General features: G+C 37.2%; 1 protein-coding gene across 4 annotated transcripts in view; it reads right to left on the bottom strand.

The window, feature by feature from the left end:
* Nucleotides 1-18,818, bottom strand: part of USP32 (ubiquitin specific peptidase 32) — a 223,695-nt gene that overhangs the window by 62,066 nt on the left and 142,811 nt on the right. For all 4 annotated transcript variants that reach the window (XM_023516587.1, XM_003795603.3, XM_023516588.1 and 1 more), the window contains 5 exons: nucleotides 14,457-14,588; nucleotides 12,805-12,912; nucleotides 10,858-10,973; nucleotides 10,062-10,124; nucleotides 676-759 (listed from right to left, as the gene is read on the bottom strand). In XM_023516587.1, coding sequence (XP_023372355.1) covers nucleotides 676-759; nucleotides 10,062-10,124; nucleotides 10,858-10,973; nucleotides 12,805-12,912; nucleotides 14,457-14,588 — 503 coding nt within the window. The remainder of the gene's footprint in view (nucleotides 1-675; nucleotides 760-10,061; nucleotides 10,125-10,857; nucleotides 10,974-12,804; nucleotides 12,913-14,456; nucleotides 14,589-18,818) is intronic.

Raw genomic sequence — 18,818 nt, 5'->3', positions numbered from 1 at the left:
TAAAATTCAAGAAACAGCCTTACTGCCAAGATGATCTCCTAAATCAGCAGTTCTCAACCTGTGGGTCACGACCCCTTTGTAATAATGAAAATACATCCCGCATATCAGATATTTACATTATGATTCATAACATTAGGAAAATTACAGTTATGAAGTAGCAACGAAAATAATTTTATGGTTGGGAGTCACCAGAACATGGGGAAGTGTATTAAAGGGTTGTGGCATTAGGAAGGTTACGAAAACCACTGTCCTAAATAGAGAGACTGACTATTCTGAAAAATTTATAGTTACCTTTTTATGATCCATCTTTCTATTCACACTACCTTACTTATTAGGAAATGGCCTTACAATGAAGAAAAATAGCAAATTATGATGCTTTCTGCAATTTAAATTATTCTCTATGTCTATATGCTACTCTATCCTAAGTATGAGATAAATACAACTGCCTACATTCTACTTTCCTATATCCAAGGGTCATGATTTTGAGACGCTCTGACACGCACACATGCTCTATTTTACCATCTTTTAGAGAGGATAGATACAGGATGACATGATTCTGGCTTTTTATAACATAGTTTTGCACTCTAGACACAACAACTATAGCTATTAAAATGGGAAAGACTTAAAACTAGTGATACTACTAACCTCTATATCTGTCATTTACCTTAAACCTACCTGGAATAAGAGATTCAAAAATTCATTGGCAAGAACATTTTTCACACTCCAGATCTGATAGTCTTCCAGAGTAAGATGACCAATCTGAAAGACAGATGGTAAAAAAGATCTCATATTGAGAACCTTTTATATTTTATAGCATTTGAATAAAATTTGGTTTAATAAGCTTATATTAGTTGTTTCTGAAAGCAATACTTTATAATAGCCGTTATGTGTTCACCTGAAAAGTTAGTTATAAATTTAAAAGTAACAAAACTTATGCAAATCCCATTTGTTATTTTATTCAAGCAGTCAATGATAACAAGGCAGCTTGTTATTGATAATTTTTTTTCTCCAATAACACTTGGAAAATAACTTAACAATATTTCTGTTTCAAGGGTTAATTATGGAAAATCACAAAAGGCCTTGGGTAGGCAAAATGAAATATTTACTAATTTTGAAACCAAAAAGTAGATATTCTGGATCATGCTCTTTCAGCTTAATAATGTACCTTTTTAGAAACATCTGGCAACTCTAAAAGACTTCTTTGAAATTTAAAGGAACTTTACATCAAGATTAAATATCTGCATTATATTTCCTCAAAATTCAATTTAACATTTTTATAAATTGACTAAAGCAATTTATGTCACTATGCCCCCAAATTATATACACATACAGAAGCCAATATACATATTATTTCTTATCTGCAAAATTATAACCAAATGTTTGTTACTTCATGTGTTCAACAATTACCTAACAATCCTAAATGAACAATGCTTTTCACTTTTATTTAATGTTATTGCTGTATTCTCTTTTTACTATATAATATCATCTGATATATAAGATTTTAATTCACCATGATTATAATTAGTGGCTTTTTTGATACAATTTATATTTAGATACATTAATACCAATCTAATTTTCTGGCTAAAATCAGAAAAGCAATTTTTTTCCTCTTTGCTTTCCTAATTTCTTTACAATGCAGAAGTAAACAAATGTAAGATCATTCTTGCATGTTTGCCCAAATGCATTTTATAGCAAAATTTTATATAAGGGTAATGCAACTGTATAGTTTAACTAGGATATATGGATATATTATAGATATTTAATGAATTTTACAAACAGCAATAAATACTGCCCAATTTCTTAAATAATTTTAGATAATTGAATCAATAAAGATGTTCCAGTAACATCATTTACCCTCTTTTTCTTTTATGCCTCAAATATACTAGTGGCAATCTTCAATATTAACAAGAAAAATATATTCACATTGTTTTTAAAATAGAAAAAAAGTAGACTTGCAGATTCACTGAAGTGTCTATTTCAACTATCTTATAAGCAAACAACAGAATATGAGAGATTTAATAGTTATGAAAATCTTCCAAGTCCAGGTAGAGAAATAAGCTAAACAGAAAAGAAGAAACACAAAAACTCTTCATTTTGTTGTTTCAAATAAGCTTGTGTTCAAGACGTAGAAGACAAGGAGAGGGGTGAGCAAACCACCAGATTATGACTAACAGTGAAACACATAATCTTTTTATCATGATTACTTTTTAAAATTTTCCTGCTCACCTATAACAATTAAGAAGTGGTCTAAAGAGCCACACACACACACCAAACACAGTATAGCAGGTCCCTGAATAATGTTGTTTGGTTCAAGGTTGTTTCAATGTAATATTGATGAGAAAAAAAACCTGATTCCCTGCTTGGCCCATTATCCGTGTGGAATGTGCACATTCATCCCAGGTTTATGTGGGTTTTCTCCCACATCCCAAAGATATATACATTAGGTTAATTTAAGTGTTGAAATCTTCCAGTATAGTGAAAGATCTGCTGCTATAAAGAGGTGTGTCAACAGCAGCACCATCGCAACAGAAGAGCCTTGAGGACTATGTGTGATTTGTCAATCTCCGAAAGGAAGTATACGTTAAATCAGAGAAAAGAGCGTTTATATTCACACTCATGGTAGTAGATGAATCTGGACTGGGAAAGTCAACATTAATCAACTAATTATTCTCACAGATTTCTATTTTGCAGATTATCTAGACCCTTCCCATAGAATAAAAAACTACCTGAAGTTTTAATCAAAGAAGATGGTGTTAACTAGCCAGGTGTGGTGGATGAGGCAAGAGGATCACTGGAACCCAGGATTTTGAGATTGTTGTGAACTATAATCATGCTACGACAGTCTACCTAGGGTGACAAAGTGAGACTGTCTCAAAAAAAAAAAAAAAAAAAGTTCAAAAACTGAAGGATTCAAGCTGAGCTCCAGTGGTGCCATGAACAAATGAAAAGAAGTTGAAAGCAAATCACAAAGAATTAGGGATAAAAGTTACCAGTCTGAAGATAATAAAGCAAACTGAGAAGCTTAACAATGCATTTTAAAATAGAATTCTTAAAGAACCTTGGAAAATAAAAAGAATGGTTAAAATCTTTTAAACTGTACTGATCACCAGTTACACATTAATTCTCAAGATGAGAACTTGGACATCAGTGGTCATTCAATCTATTTGACCAACCTGCATCAGTTTCATCTATAATGATAGGTTTAACAATTAATTTTTTGTCATTGTTCTTGATGAAGATTAAGATGCCTGAATTGTCTAGGGCAGTGATTTTCAACTGTGCACTGTGGCATACTGGTGTGATGTGAAAAATTTTAAAGATCATTATTTTTTAAAGAAGTTAAAAGCACAGTAAGTATATTCCTACTCTTTTTTTGATGAACATAATTTGATAATGCTGTAGAAATTTAACTATAGGTTCAAGTGTGCCGTGAGATTAAAAAAAGGATGAAAAACACTGGTCTAGGGTGTTATGCACTTAGAAAGTATTGATAACAGCTCTAAGCCCTTTCTGGTATTTCCCTTTCCTTTATTTTAATTAAATAGATATCATGCCTATAATCCTACGCACTCTAGGAGGCCAAGGCGGGTGGATTCTTTGAGCTCAGAAGTTTCAGACCTGCCTGAGCAAAGGCCAGCCCATCTCTACTAAAAATAGAAAAACCGAGGCAAGAGGACTGCTTGAGCCCATGAGTTGGAGGTTGCTGTCAGCTATGACACCACAGCACTCTACCTAAGGGACAGCTTGAAACTCTTGTCTCAAAAACAAAAATAGGTATCTTTAACTTAACGCAAAAGAACATTTTCCTGTTGTACAATCACATTTTGGAGTTTGTCTGCTTACAGGATATTCCAAAATAAAAGGACCCTGAAAGGTTTTCATTGAGGATAATTTGCCAAAATAGGATGCAAACAATGCTTCTATTATAGTGAAAATACAAAGCTTCCATTCACTGCAGCCTAAGCAATAATATAGTCTAATTCAGTCGACCCTATTTCTTGACACTTCCATCATTTAAAAATGCACATGGGGGAAAAAAACCTATGTTTACAGTACATCTAGAGCTTTTTAATAACAACTTTCCTGTTGTTTTTGTTTTGATGCTTTAAATATGTATTATTCCCATTTGTTTGTGCTCCCTATAGCCAGAATCTCATTATTACTTCATTTTTGTATTTAACATTTAATTTAGATATAAATTAAATACACTAGCCCTGCTAAAATAGAATACTGCATATTTTATATGATACACAGGAACCAACAAGAAAATTTCCTTCAACTCCCTTTAAACATCAAAATTTGGGCAGATAATTATCTTATCTGTTTTATTAATCTTAAACGTATGTATAGCTTACCTTTATTTCAATGTTTAATACTAATGTTTTGCATCTTTATTTAGTAGTTTGTTAATGTTTTTGTGACCAGAAAGATGCTACAGGAAGTTAACTCTTGTTTATATTAATTAGCCAATGGAAAAATTGGTTCCCAAGAACTTATTAACAAAATTAAAAGAGCACTTACTGTATAAGAAGTTAAAAATATCTGTATCTATCATACAGCATTAGGCGGCACCCATAACTCAGTGGGTAAGGTGCCGGCCACATACACTGGGGCTAGTAGGTTCGAACCTGGCCTAGGCCGGTTAAAATAACAATGACAACTGCAACCACAAAAAAAGCCAGGCATTGTGGCATGCTCCTGTAGTCCCAGCCACTTGGGAGGCTGAGGCAAGAGAATAGCTTAAACTCAAGAATTGGAAGTTGCTGTGAACTGTGACACCACAGAACTCTACCCAGGGTGACAGCTTTAGACTTTGTCTTAAAAAAAAAAAAATACACACACACACACACATATATATACAGCATTATGCTTAAAAACTAGAATTGTAAATAGATTTTATTTTCTTTCAATTTAATGGATGTTTTACTGATTACAGTTAAGGAATAATCATCTTGAGTTTTTCCTTAGGGAAATTCATTGACTATATGAGTTATTCGTAAATATCTTCCTTTTAAATGTGGCCTTGACTTTCAAAATGGTGTCAACTGATCATGTTGCTGTGCTCTACTTAAATCTTTCGACGCTTCTCTACATTTTAGTATAAAGTTCAAATATTAAATTTTGTACTCAAGACCCTTCAGGATGTGGCCTCAGTCTAGGTCTACAGCCTCAAATACACAACATCTACTGTTCCAGCTAGCATCAAAATGGTTGCATTCCAGGACCAAAGAGGTTGTTTTACACAATGTCTTCTATCCTACCACTTCTTATTCCCTCTTTTAGAAATCACTTTTTAGCCTTCTACTTCTGTTAACCACAATTAACTAATTATTCAAGTATCACATCCTCGCAGAAACCTTCTTATTCTCACAGTTCAATTTATATTGCCTCTTTTCTATGTCTCCATTATACCCTGGGCTATTTTCAATATAGCACTGATCATACTTAATATAACTTGTATTTATTTTTACCTAGAGATTCCAAACTCCCCAAAGGCAACATATAATTCTTGATCCACTAGCAGAGGTGTCCTACCTTTTTTCCCTTTTCCCCACATGGGAAAAATAAAGAGTTATCTTGGGCCACACATTAAACACACAAACACTAACAAAAACCAATCAGCCAAAAGAAAAAAAAAAAAACCCTAAAAAGGGTCTCTGCATACTTTTCATGATATCCAACACCACAGACAGGCAAAAAAAGTCCTCAAAACTCAGCATGCAGCTATCCATAGCCAGTAGGATACATACCCCTGCAATCCTGTAGTCTTAGTAATAACCTGTTTTTGTTTTTTCTTTTTGAGATAGGGTCTTGCTCTGTTGCCTCCGGTATAGTACAGCGGTATCATCATAGCTCACTGAAACCTCAAGCTCTTGGGCTGGAGCAATCCTACTGTTTCAGCCTCCATGTAGCTAGGACTAGAGGCATGTGCTACCATACTGGCCTAATTTTCCTATTTTTTATAGAGATGGGGGTCTTGTTCTTGCTTAGGTTGGTCTCTAACTCTTGGCCTTCAGTGGTCCTTCCTTCTTGGCCTCTCAGAGTGCTAGGACTATATAGTAGGCATGAGCCATCTCACCTGGCCTCAGTAAATAGTTTTTGTTTTTGTTTTTGTTCTTTTTTTTGAGACAGAGCCTCGAGCTGTCACCCTGGGTAGAGTGCCATGGCTTCACTGCTCACAGCAACCTCCAACTCCTGGGCTCAAGCGAGTCTCCTGTCTCAGCCTCCCAAGTAGCTGGGACCACAGGCGCCTGCCACAACGCCCGGCTATTTTTTGGTTGCAGCCATTATTGTTGTTTGGCGGGCCTGGGTTGGATTCGAACCCACCACCTTAGGTATATGTGGCTGGCGCCTTAGCCACCTAAGCCACAGGTGCCGAGCCAGTAAATAATTTTGAATAAATAAATGAATTAGGTAAGATGGAGAAGAGTTAGTAACTAGAAAAAGAATGGGTAATATTAGTATGCTCTAGTCACCAGTCAATATGGTTGGCTGAAAAATCCAAGTTCTATCCTAAACTTACCATTTCATTTTTATGATTACAGGAGATCAAAGAGCTAAATGACCTTGGTTACTATTCATAGCAGAGCCAGAAGTGGCAATTCCATCTTATATAAAAATATCTATATGATCATAAAGTAGTCAGAAAAAAGTCATGAGAAATTACATCTACACAAGAAATTTCTTGTTTTTGTTTTGTCAGAAAAGTTGGTATTTTATTTTTCTTGGCTTGCACAGGCGTGCATGGGCATCACAATGGAGCTCAAGAAGGATATGCAGCATATGCCACCACACCCTGGGGTACAGGCCTCACCCACCACAGAGGGTCTGGGCACAGGAGACCCTGAAGACCCCTCTGCCAACCCCACACTAGCTCCCAAGGCCCTGCCTCACATTGCAGGTTCCTAGTGGCCTGACCTCTGGCCAGTAGGCCCAGCATGCTGGGGGCTATCCCCACCTGCCCAGTCCCCCTTGTTCCTACTTCACCCATCCCAAGGGCTCTTCCTAAGCCAAAGGGCAGCACATAACAGTGCCCAGCAATGCTGTTTCCCTGATCCCCTCTGCAGCCCACAGGGCCAGAGCAGCACTTGGACAGTCACTGTGGCCACCACGACCTGTCTGTCCTGATAGTCCCAGTCCCTTGCAGAGTGCCTGGGGCCATGCTGCCCTGGAAGACCCCACCATCAGCGATGTGGCATGACAGAGGGGATGTGAGCTGGGAGTGAGGGGATGGCCCAGGACCCTGCCCCTCCTGGGGACAGAGCTCCAGGACCAGAGCTGGGCCTGAAGTTCAGGTCCAGCCCTGGGCTCTTCCCACCTCAGCTCCCAGGCTGAGATTGACAAGGGCTAAAACAAGGATGATAGGAGAACCAAGGCCCCTGGGGAGGTATCCCCAGCTCAGGCCGGGGTACTGACTGGCACGAGGGCTGCAAAATACCTAGTGGAGGCCACACTCCATGGCCTGCAGCTTCTCCTGGTCCAGGGCCCGCACCAGTCCTGCACAAACTGCACCTCAGATGCCACCTGCTTAGCCAGTGCCTCATAACGGTTCTCCTGGCGGCTAAAGTGGAGCTTGAGCCTGTGGGTCCCCAGCAGGGTACCCCGGGCCTCCTCCTGGGCCTGCCGCTTAAGCACCTCAGTCTCATAAGCTCCTGCAGCAGCCGCCGCAGGTCCTGACCAGGCTGTTGCTCTCCTCATGGTACCAAGCCTCCCTGTAGATGGCAGCCAGCGCCTCCACGTCCTCATGGCATAGCCGCTGGCTATGCTCTAGCTCATACAGGCCCTCCTCAGCTGCTGCCACCTCCTCTAGCACCTTAGAGAAGTGCTCAAAGTTGACATAGGAGTTGTTGGGTGGCATGCTCGAGCACGACTTGATGGTGTACTCCTTCAGACGTGTGGTACACAAGAAATTTCTTAACAGAGACTCACCCAGGTTTCTGTTCTTATACATACTAAAGAGAAGTAGATACCTTAGTTTTTGAGAGCAAGGGGTAGAAGAAGGGGGAAGACGGTGTGTAAATTGCCATATAAACTCAAGCCCTGAAAGTCCTTTCTTTTATTTGTTTCTATTGAGAATCAGTTAACAGAGGTATAATGATTTCTTCTGGAATTGTGATTAAAGGGAAAAAACAAATGTTATATTTTTTGTTCTAAATATCTATTTAATAACACCAATGCAGTCTAGATCCTATCAATCTACTACTTGGTACATGTCAACGTTTGAGTAGAAAGACTCAAAGTAATTCAAATGTGCCTCACATGACTAAGTTATTTTCTTTCTTTTTTTTTTTAAGAGACTGAGTCTCACTATGTTACCCTTGGTAGAGTGCCGTAGCATCACAGCTCACGGCAACCTCCAGCTCTTGGGCTTAAGTGATTCTCTTGCCTCAGCCTCCCAAGTAGCTGGGACTATAGGCACCCACCATAACGCCTGGCTATTTTTTTTATTGTTGCAGTTTGGCTGGGGCCAGGTTCGAACCTGCCACCCTTGGTATATGGGGCTGGTGCCCTATTCACTGAGCCACAGGCTCCGCCCCAACTAAATTATTTTCAATTTCACAGAGACACATAGCCATCACAGTAATGCAAACTAAAGAGTAAACCTACTGTGATATTACTACTAATAAATGTTACCAAATTGAATAATTCAAGGACTTATTCTTTATAAAGTACATGTTTTTCCTGCTTTTACATGTGTATCCTGGCTGCTACTAAAGGAGAGGCACTTACAACTATTTTTAAAAGGATATTTTTTTTTAAATTTCAGAATATTACAAGGGTACATGTTTTGGTTACATAGTTTGCCTTTGTATACTTTAAGTTAAAGTTATTATCCTTCACCCAGAAATGGTTCAATGTACCTATTAAGTATGATTATAAAAAGTTTTTTAAAGAATATATGCACCACCGAAATTAATCTAAAAACCAGTTCCATAGCTCAGCGCCTGTGGCTCAAACAGCTAAGGTGGGAGCCACATACACCTGAGCTGGCGGGTTCGAATCTAGCCCTGGCCTGCCAAACAATAATGATGGCTGCAACCAAAAACAAGCCTGGTGTTGTGGTGGGCGCCTGTAGCCCCAGCTACTTGGGAGGTGGAGGCAGGAGAATTGCTTGAGCCCAGGAGTTAGAGGTTGCTGTAAGCTATGATGCCATGGTATTCTACCCAGACAGCTTGAGGCTCTGTCTAAAAATAAATAAATAAATAAATAGAAACAGTTCCATCTTCTCAGAAATTTTTATGGTACTCCCAGTTAATCTATCCATCTTTGAAATCACTCCTATCACTGTTAGTTTTGTTTAACTTCATATAAATGAAATCATACAGTATGTATTCTTTTTTTGTTTGACTTCTTTTGCTCAATATGAGATTACTTACCATAGTAAGAATAAAGATTATAAACTATAGATATCAAGGTCTGTGTCTTGCTAATTCTTATAAAATGTCTTGTACAGGTTGATGATACATTTTCTTTCTGTCTTTTTTTGTTGTTGTTGTTGTTGCAGTTTGGCCAGGGCGGGGTTTGAACCCGCCACCCTCAGTATATGGGGCTGGTGCCCTACTCACTGAGCCACAGGCACCACCCAATACATTTATTTTATTTTTTTTTTTTTTGAGATAGAGTCTCAAGCTGTGCCCTAGGTAGAGTGCTAAGCTGTCACAGCTCACAGCAACCTCCAACTTTTGGGCTCAAGCGATCCTTTTGCCTCAGTTTTTCAATTTTTAGTAGAGATGGGGGTCTCACTTTTGCTCAGGGTGGTCTTGAACTCATGAGCTGAGGCAATCCACCCCCTTTAGCCTCCCAGAGTGCTAGGATTATAGGCGTGACCCACTGTGCCTGGTCCAACATGTTTTCATATACAATACACTTCACAGAGTTGTTTAAAGGTGTTGTGGCCAATCTTTAAAGATAACTTGGAGATATTTTAGCCACAGGTCCAGATAAACACTTGGTAGGGATGATGCAGAAGGGATTCAAGCATGTACACAAGCTATACATCCTACTGTAGAGTACATAAAATTTTTAGAAAAAGATCCATTAGTCCTGCTAGCCAGACTCACCTTTGTGGTGTCATGTGCATTCAATATGCCTTCTACAATGTCAGAGAGATCCGTATGTAATTCCTTTAAAAACAGCAAACCAAAGGAATCATTAGAAAAGGGTGGATATACTTTTATTTTGTTATTCAGTGGCCAAAGTTTATTGTGTTGGTCAAGTATTATTTTTTTTAATTAATTTTTTTTTTTGCAGTTTTTGGCCAGGGCTGGGTTTGAACCTGACACCTCCGGCATATGGGGCTGGTGCCCTATTCCTTTGAGCCACAGATGCCGCCCAGGTCAAGTATTTTTTAAATTACCATAAATATATTCTCATATTCTCTTTAAAAATTAAGATAATTTTCCTATTGTTTCATTCTTACTTTACATAAATTGAATTTGTTAAGTTTCTTTTGAGTAATATAATATAGCAAATAAAAGCAATGACAAATTCTCTTCTTATTTTTCATTTTAATTACTCATTCACTATTTCTTTTTTTTTTTTGAGACAGAGCCGCAAGCTGTTCCCCTGGGTAGAGTGCCATGGCTTCACTGCTCACAGCAACCTCCAACTCCTGGGCTCAAGCGAGTCTCCTGCCTCAGCCTCCCAAGTAGTTGGGGCCAAAGGTGCCCGCCACAATGCCCGGCTATTTTTTGGTTGCAGCCATTATTGTTGTTTGGCGGGCCGGGTGGGATTCGAACCCACCACCTTAGGTGTATGTGGCTGGCACCTTAGCTACTTGAGCCACAGGCGCCGAGCTACATTCACTATTTCTATTGGAAGTATATACATAAGAAAACATATGCAATAAGAACTCACGGGGATATCGTCAGTGCGGTTGTCCTTCCAGACCTCTAAAAGTGCAACCACCATGTCTCTCAGTTCAACCCTGGAAAGAACTCCATCACGGTCAACGTCAAATACCTTGAAGCAAACTAAAGAAAAGAAACTCTTATGGAAGAAAATTACTTTTTATATTCTGAAGCATAACACATTTTACTAGAAACTTCTTTTGTATAATTATTTAGTTTCTCAAGCAAATATATGTATTCTGGAGCAGTTCATACCTGGAGCAAACTATACCATGTCATTAGTACTTGCAACCTGTAGAACTATCATGAATCTGCTCCTCTACAATATATCCAAGTTAGGGAGCCTTATCTTTCAGCTGAATCTAGAGCTAAATTCTTTCTACACCAGAAAGAAAAGGTTAAGTTGCCATACAATAAATATTATAATACCTTACAGGTTTTGACAAGGTATCTAAGCCTTTAAATTAATTTCTAATATTCAAAACTGATCACTGCAGTTCTTTCTTGAATGCTTAAAATAGCTCATCTACATAGAGAATCTAGACAATGAACTGATGTAATGATAGAATGCTTCAATATTATCTCTCCAGTACACTATTATGTATTCAAATATTTGCCATGAACAATTTTAACTCTTCAGTGTAGTTCACAAACAACATGCTAAGAATCATAAAATCAGTTCTTTGCTAATTAACTCCAAATAAATCACTCTAGTTTAACTTTTAGTTCATCATCAACAACAACAAAACCCCTAAAAATATAAAGAAAAGTTTTATTGTTTTTATTTTTATTTTTGAGACAGTCTCACTTTGTCACCCTTAGTAGAGTGCCGTGGCATCAAACCTCAAACTCTTGGGCTCAAGCAATTCTCTTGCCTCAGTCTCCCAATTAGCTGGGACTACGGGCTCCTGCCACAATGGCCAGCTATTTTTAGAGACCAAGTCTTGCTCTGGCTCAGGCTGGTCTTGAACTTATAAGCATAAGTATGTGGTTATATACTAGTGAGCTCAGGCAATCCACCCGCCTCAGCCTCCTAGATTACAAGTGTGAGCCACTGCACCCGGTCATAAAAAAGGTTTTAAAGGGAGTAATTATCTTAGTTGAAAAGTAGAGATTTTAGCATCTTTATCTAACATTAAATTTTAATGCAAACAAATAACCTATCAAAAAGCCAGTTTGGAATAATCGTCTATTAACAGAAAATTTAAAAAGAAATCTGAATTTTTAATATTAAAAAGTTTCTTTTATACACCTCCATGATAGAATAATTATGGTATTAAATCAGTTGAGTGCACCATAGTACAATACTAATAAATCTGATAAAAACATCAAACATCACACCCAAATGGGCAACATTTATAAAGATTTCAAAAAACATTGAAATAATAACCTTTGTAAACATATTTTAGCTAGGTTCTAGGTAAATAATAACTGTAGCATTTTCTCAGTATGATTAAGATTTAGTCCTACTAGTATATAAGCACATATTTATGCGGATAAATTATGCTATAATAATGTTTTAGTTAGGTTAAAAAGACCATTTTAGTATTTAATAACATTGTGTTTTGATCATAAATTTTATTTTACCAGTAAAATATTAAAGCGTGCAAGGGACAGATAATGAGTTATACTTCAAATTATGTAAAATATAAAAGTCTCTATGTAGACTACCAGAAAATATTTCCTAAATGTCTAAATCTTCAATCCAGGATGGCTGATTTGATTCATTTATCATGAATTACAAATTTTTCAGGAAAATCAATATCACTGTTAATAGTAAAGACCCCAAACTATTTATTCCCCTCAGTAAAACCCCAACATGAGATTAATATTTGGCAATCTGACAAAGTTATAAAAATTTAAGCCTTAATACACAGAATATTTTACAAGAATGAAAACTGATTTTTCGCTCTACACAGTTTATAATTTTTGTGACACTATTTGATACACTTACATTTTTGTCTTTCAGCCAAGGGTCCCCGGCAACAAGCTGATAACCCACAGGATATCTCCTTGAAATCTATGTGATTGTCACGATTTTCATCAAAAGCATTAAACAAACCTATTAAATAAAAAAGACACCAAAGATCACGGACAACAAACTTCCTAATATTAATACTGACAAGTTTATGAAAGGAGGAATGAGTTTTTCTAATAAATTGGCAAAATTAAAAAAAAATGTTTATCAGTAGTTCTCAGGGTCTCAAGAAGTATTTCTTTTTCTCTTGGAATAATTACAACTGAGACTGATGATCCTAGCAGAAAATATATTACAATCCTTTAGTGTTTGATTCTATCTGTTTGTATTTATCTTATATCAATTTTAACAGCTAAAAATGCCTATTTTTTAGGTCAATTAATAAAAAGAAAAAAAAGAAATTATAGGAATTATCCTTCTTTAGAAAGATTTAGAAGAAAAAGGAAAAAAGGAGAAAGAAACTGAAGTGCTTATTAAATGACAACTCAAAGATATACTGTGGTAATATTAATAAGTTCCCATAAAGTGCATTTATGAAGCAAAGGAAAATATACTATGTTGCAAGAAAGCAATTCTCCATTGGAGCGTTCCACTTTTCATTGTCTAATCTTTTAAACATGAATATTTTAAATTTCAGAAATGAAAGGGAATTTTTAATCTAACTCTTTGGCTTTCAAACATTTTGTAAAAAATTGAAATGGAATAATTTTATTGTTAAATGAAGTATCAATCTCCCGTAATAAACAGGTGAAAACTTAACTGTACTGTTGAAGTAGGTAGAAACTCAGCTCTATTTGCTCTGGCTCCCCGGGCAAGTACTTCTGAATACCCTAGGAATCTGAAGAATACAGACTGTATATTCTAAGAGTCTAATTCAGTGCCCTTAGTTTAAAGATTAACCCAAGTATTCAAATTCCACATGTCATTTTTATGGTGTCCTCCACAATTATTCTTTATGGTTTATTTATTTATTTATTTTGTTTTATTTTAAATAAAAGGCCATAGCAGAAGGTTTAGAGCAGTGGTTCTCAACCTGTGGGTTGTGACCCACAGGAACTGTATTAAAGGACCACAGCATTAGGAAGGTTGAGAACCACTGGTTTAGAGCTAGATGGGATCTCAGAGATGGTTAAGTCTAGCAGTTTCTTCATTTTTTGTGTGTAGGAATATAGGAAGGGGTGTGGCAGGAAGGATACAGCAATGGAATCTTCTTATGTGAAAGAAAAAAATGGAGGTATCCTAGCTGAGAAAGAGGTGGAGTCACATGTGCAAACACCGAGCTTTGTCCATCCAGTGGCCACCACACTCCTTCCTTTACTTGCAGCTAATGTACCTCACTAGTACAATTTCAACCCACTGACTTGGTCAAATCATCTAATACATGAGGATATTTAGGTCCAAAGAGCTAAACTAATTTATGCAAGGTTACACAAGTAAAATATGAAGCTTAAGATTATAATCTTAATTCCTATTAGCTTTTTTCTACTCCTCCCCACTATATGCAAGAAAGTTGCAAATCTGTAGGAATATGGCCTTTTAGAGTTTAAATATGTTGGTTAAAAATAAGTGATGGACTCAAGTATTTTTCCAATGAATATCTGCATAAAATGAAACGAAATGATTCCTACCTTCACTTAGAGATGGACGAATAGGTGGTGAAACCAATGGGCCAAATGTCTCTAAATCAAATCGTCCAGTTCGGGACTGAGCCTTCAGCAACCAATAGCGTTTCTCGAGATCAATGATGTCTGATTCCTCCACTGAGAGTAAAATCACACAAGATTATAAAACCTCAGAATTCTCTTCTGGGCAGTTAGTTCATCCTGATACTGTATCTTTCAGGGGTATATTTCAATTTCCCAATTCAATTTCTACAAATAATCGTGATCAAAACCAAAATTCTAAAAGACAAATTTATTATATCTAAAATGGTAGGAAAATTAAACCAAAATGAACAAAAAGCAAGAGGCTTTAAAATTAGAAAAGAAATCTTTTTAGATTCTAGTTTTCAGCCCTTTATTGAATATGTAACATACAAATATTTCCTCCCATTCTATAGACTGTCTGTGAAAATGATTGTTTCCTACACTGTGCAGAAGCTTTTAAATTTGATCAAGTCCCATTTATTTATTTTTGTTGTTGCTTTGGGAGTCTTCTTTATTATATACATATACATATATATATATATATATATATATAGAAGATAGTCTCACTTGGTCACCCTCAGTAGGGTGCTGTGGCATCATAGATCACAGCAACCTCCAACTCTTGGGCTCAAGTGATTCTCTTGCCTCAGCCTCCCGAGTAGCTGGGACTACAGGCACCCAACACAATGCCCAGCTATTTTTTTTAGAAATGGGGTCTTTTTCTTTTTTTTTTTTTAAGAGACAGAGTCTTACTTTATTGCCCTCAGTAGAGTGCTGTGGCATCACACAGCTCACAGCAACCTCCAGCTCTTGGGCTTAGGTTATTCTCTGGCCTCGGCCTCCCAGATAGCTAGGACTATAGGTGCCCGCCACAATGCCCGGCTATTTTTTTGTTGCAGTTTGGCCAGGGCTGGGTTTGAACTCACCACCCTTGGTATATGGGGCCGGTGCCCTAGTCACTGAGCCACAGGCGCCGCCCGGGATCACTCTTACTCAGGCTGGTCTTGTACCTGTGAGCTTAGGGCAATCCACCTGTCTCAGCCTCCATGAGTGCTAGGATTACAGGCGTGAGCCACCGCGCCTGGCCATAGAGTCTTCTTTATAAATTCATAGCATAGGCTGATGTCTATAAAACTTTTCCAAACTTCTAGAATTCTAATAATTTCATGTCCAAGGTTTAGGTCTGTTATCCATCATGAGTTAATTTTCGTGAATGGTGAGAAGTGTGGATCTTGTTTTAGTCTTCTACATGTGGCTATCCAATTTTCCCAGAACAATTTATTGAATAGGGATTCTTTTCTCCAGGGTATGTTTTTGTTTATTTTGTCAAATATCAGATAGCAATATGAGGATGGTTTTATATCTGGGTTCTCTGTTCTATTCCATTGGTCTACGTCTCCATTCTTGTGCCAGTGCCATGCTGTTTTGGTTACTATAGCCTTATAGTATAGCTTGAAGTCTAAAAATTGATGCCTCTCAATTTGTTCTTTTTGTTTAAGGTTGTTTTGGTACATGTGATCCTTTCAGGTGCCACACAAAGCACAAAATTATTTTTTCTAGATCTGCAAAAAATTATGTTGGTATTTTAATGGAGATTGCATTGAATCTGTACATCACTTTAGGTAGTACAGATATTTTAACAACGTTGATTCTGCAGATCCATGAGCGTGATATGTTTTTCCATCTGTTTATGTCCTCTGCTATTGCCTTTTTCAGTGTTTCATAGTTCTAAGATGTGAAAACAACCCAAGTGTCTATCAATACATGAGTAGATTAATAAAATGTGATATATGTATACCATGGAGTACTGCTCAGCCACAAAAGGGTGAAATAATACCTTTCATGACAACCTGGATGGAACTGAAGTCCATTCTAAGTGAAGTAGCACAAGAATAGAAAAACAAACACCATATGTCCTCACTGTTAGATTGGAACTAATCAATCAATACTTAGGTGCACGTGTGGAAATAATATCAAAAATCAAGTAGATGGGAGGAGGAAAAAAAAGCATGGGTAAATTTACCCCTAATGGGTACAACACACACTGTCTGAATGATGGATACACTCATAACTTTGACTGAAATGGTACAAAAGCAATTTATATAACCAAATATTGGTACCACCATAATATTCTGAAATAAAAGTTTAAAAAAAAAAAAAAGAAGTCCACAGTTTTCCAGTAAGCAAGCTGCTTGGATCTAATGTGTGGAACAATATGTATACAGCTGAGCCATTTCTTTTGGGCTTCCCGTATCACTTTCATTTGTACTAATTTTGTTGTTGATGTTGATGTTGTTAATTTTCAGTCTTTATACCTTGGATTTAAAGTGTCAAGGTACATCTCTACTGGCTAGACTGTAAGCATCATAAGGCCAGGACACATGTCTGATTCACCCTGTCAATGACTGACTTACACATTTAATACTTGCTGAATAAATGAAAAAAACTTAAGGTAAAGGATATTATAAGGGAAAAGTCAATAAATGACAGGGAGGCTAACGCAGGATTCAATGTGTAATAGCAAAATCATGAAGACGTGAACATCTTTCTCTCCTCACTCATCAAACAGTGTATCAAAAATCATAGATAAACTCCAGCCATGGTTACATTTTATCTGTGTCTGCTTTTCCTCCAAGGAACTAGAGTAAAATTTAGAAAGCATATACAGGACATTTACTCTCAATTAAATTCAGCAATCAAAGTGATGCAATCTGAGAATTTCAAATTCTGGCCATAATGGAATAACTAGCCCAGACTTTGCTCCTGTCACAACTGACTAGAAAACTATAAAATATATATTAAAAAACTGTTTCTAGAAATTAAACAACAGGACTTTGATCGTTAAGAGAAAGGAAAGAAATAATACAAGCCCTTGGTTTTCTCCCTGCAGTCGTTTCCCAAACTTTAGTGAAGCAATAGGACTCTAAGTCGGGAGATTTCACTGAGTTAAGAGACAATAGAGTTCCGACAGGTAAAGGGAGCTCAAATCTGCAGGACTACTAGAGAGAAAAATGTTATCAGAAGAAAAGAGCTCCAGAAGACCACACAGGTGTCTTATTGAGTTCTGGCAGACTATTAAGGTGTGTATACATGGAGTAAAACTCACTGACGTTGGGACTTGCAAGGTAAAAAATTCCCAGAGCTCATACAAGGCTCAGAAATGTCAGCGTTCTGAGCAGCCAAAGTGGAAACACTTTGTTGAACACTGAGAACCTTCATAGACTCCAGAGTATCCCTACATAATTATTAGGAAAAAGCTAACTCTAGAGTAAAGGCTACTCCAGATTTGCCCCCAACAAAGCTTAAAAGCTATCCTTGAAAATATCTAACTGATCTATAAGTAATTTAACTGCCTATCAAAATAAAACATAACTTCCTTTTTTAAAGGCATACAACAAAATTCTAATACTCAACAATGTAACAATTCACAATGTCTTGCATCCACAGAAAACATGAAAGAAAAAGAAAAATGTGACCCCAAACCAGGATAATTAGTCAATAGAAAAAGACCTAGAAATAACAGATGACAGAATAGCAGAGAAGGGTTTCAAATGCCCATATAAATATCTCAAGAATTAAACAAAAACACAAACTGAGGAATGCAATGGCAATATAAAAAAGTTATCATCTGGGGCTGGGCATGGCAGCTTATGCCTGTATGCCTAGCACTCTGGGAGGCTGAGGCAGGAGGATTGTTTGAGCTTAAGGAGTTTGATACCAGCAACAGTGAGACCCCATCTCTACTAAAAATAGAAAAAATAAGCCAGGCATTGTGGCAGGCACCTGTAGTCTCAGCTACTTGGGAGGCTGAGACAGGAGGATCTCTTGGGCCCAGTTAATCTGAGGTTGCTGTTAGCTAGGCTGATACCATGGCACTCTAGACTGGACAACATAGTGAGACTCAGTCTCAAAAAATCAGCTGGAACTACTAAAGATGAAGAATACATTTGAAATAAAAAGAAGTCACTGTAAGACATAGCAAATTATAAAATAGAAAAGATCAGTGAACTTAAAAGACTAGGCAACAGCAACTATCCAAATGGAAGCATAAAGAGAAAAAAATTGTTAGAGCCTTAGTGATCTATAAGACAATTATCAAACATACATGCATTTGAGGTCCCAGAAAAAGGTACAGAAAATACTTGAAACACTTAATGGCTGAACATTTCTAAATTTGATGAAAACCAAAACCCTACACATCCAGAAGTTCAACAAACCTTAGGGTAGAAAACTCAAAATCAGGGCGGTGCCTTTGGCTAAAAGGGGTAGAGCACCGGCCCCATATGCTGGAGGTGGCGGGTTCATACCCAGCCCCGGCCAAAAACTGTAAAAAAAAAAAAAAAA

The sequence above is a fragment of the Otolemur garnettii genome, unplaced genomic scaffold, assembly GCF_000181295.1.
Source record: "Otolemur garnettii isolate 467f Iridium unplaced genomic scaffold, OtoGar3 scaffold00094, whole genome shotgun sequence".
In the NCBI taxonomy this organism is placed as follows: Eukaryota; Metazoa; Chordata; class Mammalia; order Primates; family Galagidae; genus Otolemur; species Otolemur garnettii.
This window is presented reverse-complemented; position numbering and strand designations above follow the sequence as displayed.